We start from the raw sequence: 8,532 nt of genomic DNA, 5'->3' as shown, positions 1-8,532 counted from the left end.
GACAAGTCCACGTAGATATGAAGGATGAGATAAGATTTTTACATCGATTTAATGGGTAATTCCATTTATACGAAATGTAGATGTCTACTCACTTGAACATGACTAGTTAGTCATTCAATAAACCATTGCTATTTCGTGATAACGGTGTATTTAGGTAAAATCTTAAGTCTACCAAATGATCAGATTCCCTTGAACACTGGAGAAACAGCCAGAAGTTATTGTTCTTTGGTTTTTTGGCTGATTTCACAAGCGCCCTAATATTGAAAACCTATATGCTTGTCCGCTCGGCGAACTAGAAACTGAACAGAACTACGTAGGATATTAGCAATATCTGAAATGCGATCTGAAAAATTGACATCAAAGTCAAGAATCTTAAGTTATAACAAGTGAACAAAATGAATTTTATAAAATTCAATGCAGCTCTTTTCTCTTTTATTGAGTACATACAGCTCCAAACCGGAGATGTGATTGCATTATAGAACATGATAACCAAAAACACTAAAGAAATAACTGCTTAAGATATGCATCTTAAGAGGAAAAAATAATTATCTAGCAGTTTGTCTAAAATTTATTTTTTCTTGAGAGAGTTAATCAATGCCCTATTCCAATCTGTTGAAAAATAGTAATTAACTCTTCACAAAATGTAAGAAGCCTTGCAAAAGACTGAAAACTTGAGAGTATATGGCAACTGTAAAGGTTTAAGAGTCGGTATTATTTTGAAAGATCGACTGTGTAACACAAGCTCAACAGTCCAGAGAATCATGTGGCTTCCGAAAAGGAGCAAGACATAAATAAATGGAATGTGACACCAGACATGATGGTCCTAACGATTTGCTGCATGAAGCCGTTAAAATTTCCTCAAACCAGCATAACCTTTGAAAACATCATCCAAAAGATATAGGCCATAAATCAAGCTCCTTAAATATTTGGTTCGCCTGAATTTTAAGTTCCTAAAACATGATGAAAAGTGAATAGTAATTAGTGAAGAGCTCTAATTGCCTGAAGCCAAAGAGTGAAGACTTATCGTTACTTACTATTTGTGTTTCCCATCATGGAATTGCTTGTTTTTTGAGGATTTGAAAGTCTCTAGAAATTCTTTGGCCTTCTGCAACTCTTGCTTCCGCCTTGATTTATCCCATTTGTGCTCAGTGGCCATTATCTCTATGATGCGGGGCAATGCCCTGCCTGCTGCATCAGTGTCGAGGAATGCAAGCCGACATCTCCTAGCAACGAAATCTACAGCAGATTCACAGTACTCGTTTCGAGCACAGTAAGCAACTTCGGCCTCTAGAAAAGGGTATCCGTGGGCAAGCCGTTTCCCCAAACCTTCATTCTAAGATTCAAAAGACAGCTTAACATACGGACTGCAAGTCTGGTCTAAAGATAATATAGAACACACGCACTATGCTACTACCAAGACGTGTATGAATAACCCTATCACATGGCTAAGACAATTTCTGACACATCAAAAAATCCAGCTTCTTTGAGAGATTTTCACAAACTATGTTTATAAGTATAGAATAAACCAAGCAAACTAGCAAAGAAGTAAAATTATCCTATCACATGGCTAAATAATAATCCCAGTATCAAAATTGTTGGTCAGATTAAGATGTTCAAAGAAGGACAGGGCTATTGTTAACACTAAGAGCATATAGAAGCCTAAAGTTTTGGAGGATATAATTGAATAGGGTTTCTTTGTAGTGTACGGAAGGGGATGTTTTTGGGGCTCAGAACCAATCTGTTTGATGCTTTGGCCATTTCCCTTTATACAATTGAATTACATTTTTCTCTTAACCTAGAAAACTTCTTAATTTCATATATATAAACTGAAAGCATACAACTTTGCCATACAGATTGACTGAGGATGTTACTTTCAACAGATAAGGAACCGAGGAAATTAGACTTTCAGCAGTACCTATATCAATGCCTGTATTTTTCACACTTGTCAAAGTTATGGCCCTGATAGTCCAATATTGATCTCACTAAAATTTATTCAATGCATGGGGTTACACTTGCAAATTATGGTAAGAGAAGGAAATCCATATCATCTAACAAGTAACAACTGAATTGTACTTTGTGTCTTGAATTGCAATTTGAAGCAAAGCCTCGTATATAAAAAAAAAGAAAAAAAGAAAAAATCACCTTGTCCATTGTTTTGTAGGTTGTAAATGGAAAATTCAATTAAAAGCACTTTGCTATCACAAAACCAAAAAAACTCATAAAACTATAGAACTATGAAACAGAGGATGACGTACCAACCTGAGCTATGATAGCGACTTGTTCTGCCATTATACCATATGCATGAGACAAATGCTTCGCAACAGCAGTGTCCATAACCCCAGGAACAAATTTACCACCATATGTCCTCTTCATCCGTACGTATTGTTGAGCAAGAACTGTGAAAGATGAAGGATCCCATCCATCTCCACCAACAAGCCGCAGGTTCTGAGTCAAACATCCATTGCTTGGGTTCAGCTTTCCAGACTTTATAGCAGCATTAACTGCATCTTCTGCCATGCTGAAACCGGATCCAATAAGCACAAAAGGAAAATGGGATAGGAGTGAGAAGGAATAGAATTCAATTTGCGAAGATAATTTACGCCATTAAAAGGTCACAATAAGAAGCACATAATTCATGAAATGCTTACCATATAAGATATCTACACATCAGATAAGAAACATCTTTTACACCACATATCCTCTTTCACCTTTTAGTGGAACACTTTGATAACAAATTAAACAAACATTTTCAGGTTAAACTCTACCTTCTGTAAGTTGTCCACTTTCCACCAGTAATTGTGACCAAACCAGGAAAATCTTCACAAACTACATGATCCCTGGAGATGCTTTCAGTGTTCTTTGCTGATGGATCCATTGCCAATGGGCGAATGCCACTCCAAGCAGAAAGAACATCTGTGCGTCGCACCTGATTTGTTTACCATTACTTTAGTATCCACAAGCATACCAAATAAATAAAGAAAAAAGAAATGAGACAAATCAAGTCACTAGCATCAAAAGCTTTGCAATTATTATGAATTCTAGTAATCCATAACAACAATCAGCTGATATTAACCAGTAACCTGTGTCAGAAAATTACACGCCATCAGTTAATGCAGTACTGCAGTATATTGCCATTCTCACCATGTTAGCAGTACATTATCAAGATCAAATATTCAGTTTGAGCAACAGATTAGAAGCACAACCTAACAAAATATACAGGTGCAATGAATGTGGTAAAGGCACACCTAAATCATCATTTGTATATGTAATATGGATACAAAACATGGTAGATTAATATACTGATTGTTACCTATATTACATGCATGTAACAGAGATACTGTGACATACCTTAACATTAAGGTAATCACTGATGGCATCCAGTATAAACTGAATCTCATCCTCATGTGGTTCTGGAAGCAAAGTGATGACTGTGTCAGAATCTGTAGTGCCAGCAACTGTTCTTCCCAACCATGGCAGCATGAAAACCACACGTCCATCCTTTGTTTTAGGAACAATCAAACCCATTCCTTCTGGAGAATAGTAATCAGGGAGAACAATATGCACGCCACTGCTAGGACAGATCATAGGTTGTACATTTTGGTCAGCCAACTTCCTCACTGAGTCACAAAATGGCCCAGCCGCATTCACAACAACTTTTGCATAGGTATCAAATTCTTTGCCTGACACGCAGTTTTGTCATGCACAATCAAATTAGAAAACCTTACATGACTAACTACAAATCACTAAAAACCAAATGCTGAAGCAAGAAACAACGATAAACATTCTTCAGTATCCATGTGTCTAATTATTTGTGATAAACAGTCATCAACTACATTAGTATGACCACTTTGCTCAAAAATACAAAACGAGAACTCATGAACTGCAACAACCACACGCTTCTTAATCTCATAATACTGCAACTGTTTGCTTACAGAACTTTTCAAACTTTACCAATTGATAAAAGGAAAGGATATAGCCAAAAAACAAAGAAAAATATTGGGTGGACTAAAAATAAATTTCTAGCAAGCGTTGCGATGAACAGTTTTTTTTAAATTTTTTTTAAAAAATATAAACAATCTCATCTACAGTTATCTCCATTTCTACTAAAAGAATAATAATAATAATTCTATAGAAAAATGAGCTTTCCTACCGGATAGGTTGTTTCGAATTCGAGCACCAATTATCCGGTTACTAGCCTCATCTTTAATGAGCGATATAACTTCTGCATGGTTAAGCACTGCAGCCCCAGCCAGTGCAGCAGTCAATGCTAGTCCAACATTAAGACGAGAGTCATTCATCTGACCATCATAATACACCACTGCGCCCTTCAAGCTTCTATCTTTGGCCTTCATTGCAAGAGTAGGGAACAGCTCAGCAGACTCTTGTGCAGAATAATATCTAGATAAATGTAACAGATGTCTTCCTGCGACCAAATCGTACATTTTCAAGCCCACCCAGTAGTATACTACTTCAAACCAGTCAAAACAGGGTGTCATGCAAGGCAAAGCATTGCTGAGATGCGGTGCATTCTTAATAACCTGTTTACGCTCCTCAAGTGCATGGAATACCAGCTTCAGTTGACCATAGTCAAGATTAAACACAGCCTTCTCCAAGTAGCGGACTCCTAAAAAGTTAATAGACAGAGAAATTCTTTAAGGACAAAACATATGGACCACACTCTTTGGATACACTCATAAAACTGCTGATCATAAAAAACCTCTAAACCCTGAACAAAACAAATACTCCTCAATATATTAGCACGCACCCTCATTTTAATCAAGAAGCAAAACCATATCCAATCCATAATTTGTTGAAACTTCCAAATTTTTTTAGTTCAACGGCTAGGGAGTGTCTTGGTGGTTGGGAATACTTATAATATATATAAAGTACTTTTTAACAATACTGAAATAATTTTCAATAGCAAAAACTGTTTTGATGTCAATTTCGCAGATAAAAGTTTTTTTTTTTTTTTCAGATAACCAAAAAGAAAAAGTATTTCAAAATAAAATAAAATAATGGAAGCTGTTTTCTCAGATAATGCTCTTTGAATGTTTTAATAGAAGATTTTTATATAAAAGTGCTTTCTTCAAAAGCACTCCCAACGCACCTTAACCTCTCTCGCTGGTATTCATAAAGTAGTCATCTTGCTGCTGCAACCAGCATTTTTTTTTCCCAAAAAATTGAAATTCCATTAGCATACGAGTTTGAAATTAAAGAAAAAGCATAATCACACAAATCCATTAGTAAGTCACAGTAAATTTATGCATGACCAGCTTTCACAATCCAATCACTCACCTCCATGAATCAGTTTCGTGGATCGTGAAGACGTTCCGGAGGAGAAATCCTCTCTCTCGACAAGGCCAACGCGAAGTCCTCGCGTCGCAGCGTCGAGCGCAACGCCGCATCCAGTGGCGCCACCGCCAATAACAAGAATGTCAAGAGGATTACTGTTGTTTGCGGCAATCAAAGCAGACTCCTGGACGACTCTCGACGGAACAACGGCTTTCGAATTTTTGATCTGGCTCCTGACGAGGTCGGGCGAGGGACCCCGGTCGTTTCCGGCGATGGAGGGACGCGTGAAGAGGAGGATGGAGGTTCCGCCGGCAGCGGCGGCGAGTACGGCGCCGAAGCGGCGGATGCGAGTGGCGGACATGATAGTGTGGAGTCCTAGATTGCAGCAGAGTTGGCGCAAAGAGTAAAAAATGGTAGTGATTCAGTTAACGGCAGCCAGCAAATCAAGCTTGCGTTGGGAATCGCTCTTGAGCATTATAATAGTTTCATAATTTACTGAAATACCCCATTTTGTTGCCATAAAGAACGAGAGAAGTAGAAGTACTGTGAGCTTTTAAGTAATTGCGCTGATGTGGGCCCCACTATGGCTCCACGTGGCACATAAAGGTGCATGGTATGGCAGGGCTGCTTTGTGACTGAGCATTAAAAGTAAAGAGGACGATGAAGAAAGCGAACTCCGTGAATGCGCGCGTACGCGTGACCTTTCGGAGTCACCGTTGTTCGTTTCGTTTGTTCTGATCTCATTGTGTTCCGTGCTTTCTTTTTGGGTAATTAATAAAGTCATGAGTTGGATGAGAGTCAAATACGGAAGCAGCCATCGACCGGTCAGCGTGGCATGTTAGTTTCTAATCTCAGCCAAATTAATTCTTCGTTGGTGGCCAGTGTGAAATCAGTTGGTTACTTTCGGAGATAAGTGGGACTTAATCTATAAGGTCCTGTTTGGTATTATTTTTAAATTTATATTTTATGAGAATAAAAATAAAAATAAAAATATTATTTTGTAGTTACAGTATTTCGAATTTAAATATACGTCTGGTATCATTTTCTATAATTTATATTTTAAAATTGAAAACAGTAATATGCGTTTGGTAGACACAGTTGAAAATGATCAAAACAGAGAATATACGTTTGGTAATATTTTTTTTTCAAAAACAGTTTTTACTAATTATTTACATTATATTTATAGTGATAAAATAATTATTTAGCTAATACACACAAATACACCAAAATAATTTAACCAAATTTAATATAAAAAAATTATATGATAATAAAGTTTATGAATTAACATTAATTAAAAAAAGTTTGACATTGTCATTATTTTTACACTATATAATTAAGATATATATTACAACACATGATTTAAACAAAATAATTATAAAAAAAAACTACATGATACACATTATGCATTACATTTGTAATCATGCCACATAAAAGCTGCAATTCCATTTCTTGTAGCATTCATCTCTGCGACACTTACTGGAGATAAATCAATATTAGTAAGTGGTCTACTAGTGTCTCCTTCATTGTTGGTAACCAAATCTTGTACATCAAAGTCCCCAAATAACCTATCACTTGCATTTTCTCGTCGAATAAAATTATGCAAAGCGCAACATGCAATTGGAATTAGACGTTGCTTACGTAAACTATAATTATGCATGTCCCTTAAAATTGAAAATCTTACCTTTAAAACACCAAAGCATCACTCAATTACATTACGCAATGATAAATATCTATAATTAAACAATTCTTGGGGACCTCTAGGTGCTCGACTTAGTCCTCTATAATCACGTAAATGATATCTCTCACCTCTATATAGTGTCAAAAATCCCTTCATATTTATGTATCCAAAATCCAAAACGTAGTAATATCCTAAAATATAGAAACAATAAAACATAACTTAATTAAAAAATAAAAGCCAAACATATTAACACACACATATATATCAATATTTTTACCTTCTTCCGGAAGTGGAAACCCAGATTCTGGTCTATTTAAGGCATCCATAAACACCCTTGAGTCATTGGCGGTACCTTCCTAGCCCGTATATACAAATGTAAACATCATGTCAAAAGAACATGCACACATGATATTTTGAGTCACCTGAGTCTTTCTATCTCGATATGATATCTGTTTCTGTGCTGGTGACCATGCAGCAATGTGGGTTCCATCAATTGCACTGATACACTTTTGTGAAAATATGAAAAAATTAATAATTTATTAACCAAATGTTAATGTCACATAAATATTGAAGTAACGTGTATTGAATTTCTTACCTCAAAATATGGAAAAAAAATTGGATTGTTTCTAATCTTTAATGGCGCTTCCCCTTGAGGTTTTGGTTTTATAATGTGATTTGCCAAGTGACAAAATGCTTTTAACACATGCTTAAAGTGTGTAAACACAGTTTCCGATGAACGTTGAAAACGCTCAGATACAACCCGCACAACAGCACCATGAGACAATATATACAAGCACATTGCTACAGCCTCCTTGATACAAACATGTCTATCATTCTCTAATAACTGTAAATGTTCAAGTGTATAACATAATCGAATAAAAACTTCTTTATCCATTTGAAACATGTTATACATCCTGTCCGAATGACCATTTAACAACTCTTGAACAAATTCAATTCCAGACAATTGTCCTGTATAGCATTGCCTTATAATAGCACGCTGTTGTTTCTCATAAATTTTTATAGTAATGGCTACCTCTAAAACCTCTTCTTCAATATCTGTTAAACTGTCAATATCATCATCTTCATTGTTGTTGTTATTCATTTTTTTATCTGATTAAAACAAAATCCTAGATTATATTTCAAGTATATGATAATTGATCTAAAAAAATAAAAAGTTCAACTCACAAAAATAAAATAAAATAAAGTTCAACAAACACATTTCAACTTATAAAAATAACATAAAGTCAACAAACACATTTCAACTTATAAAAATAACATAAAGTCAACAAACACATTTCAACTTATAAAAATAACATAAAGTTCAACAAATAAAAGTATTACAAAGTCCAAACTATAAAATAAACAAGCACACAGTTCACAACCAATAATATCCAAATAACATCCAAGTTAAACACATTATATCTTAAACAACAAACTATAAACTAGTTAACCAATATTTTTTCCTTATGCTCAGGCATGCTCAAAAATGCTTTCCTCCACTCAATACTGGGCACTAGCTTATCCATCAATTTGTTGTATGTATCTCCATCAATGTCTCCCAA

At 35.5% G+C, this 8,532-nt stretch overlaps 1 protein-coding gene across 2 annotated transcripts; it reads right to left on the bottom strand.

Moving 5' to 3' along the window:
- Positions 1 to 400: 400 nt before the first annotated feature.
- On the bottom strand, positions 401 to 6,029 carry LOC102620008 (glycerol-3-phosphate dehydrogenase SDP6, mitochondrial). 2 transcript variants are annotated; one of them, XM_006485538.3, is made up of 7 exons: positions 5,296 to 6,026; positions 4,151 to 4,624; positions 3,349 to 3,680; positions 2,766 to 2,926; positions 2,260 to 2,518; positions 1,035 to 1,333; positions 401 to 950 (listed from the first exon to the last, which is right to left on the bottom strand). In XM_006485538.3, coding segments are annotated over exons 1-7 (1,884 nt in total). In that variant the 5' UTR covers positions 5,654 to 6,026; the 3' UTR covers positions 401 to 949. The 2 variants fall into 2 exon arrangements, with proteins under 2 accessions (XP_006485601.1, XP_052295948.1); XM_052439988.1 differs by lacking the exon at positions 401 to 950 and having other exon boundaries at positions 1,187 to 1,333; positions 2,256 to 2,518; positions 5,296 to 6,029.
- Positions 6,030 to 8,532: the final 2,503 nt, after the last annotated feature.

The sequence above is a fragment of the Citrus sinensis genome, chromosome 4, assembly GCF_022201045.2.
Source record: "Citrus sinensis cultivar Valencia sweet orange chromosome 4, DVS_A1.0, whole genome shotgun sequence".
In the NCBI taxonomy this organism is placed as follows: domain Eukaryota; kingdom Viridiplantae; phylum Streptophyta; class Magnoliopsida; order Sapindales; family Rutaceae; genus Citrus; species Citrus sinensis.
Note: the sequence above shows the minus strand (reverse complement) of the source record. Positions and strands in the feature narration are given on the sequence as shown.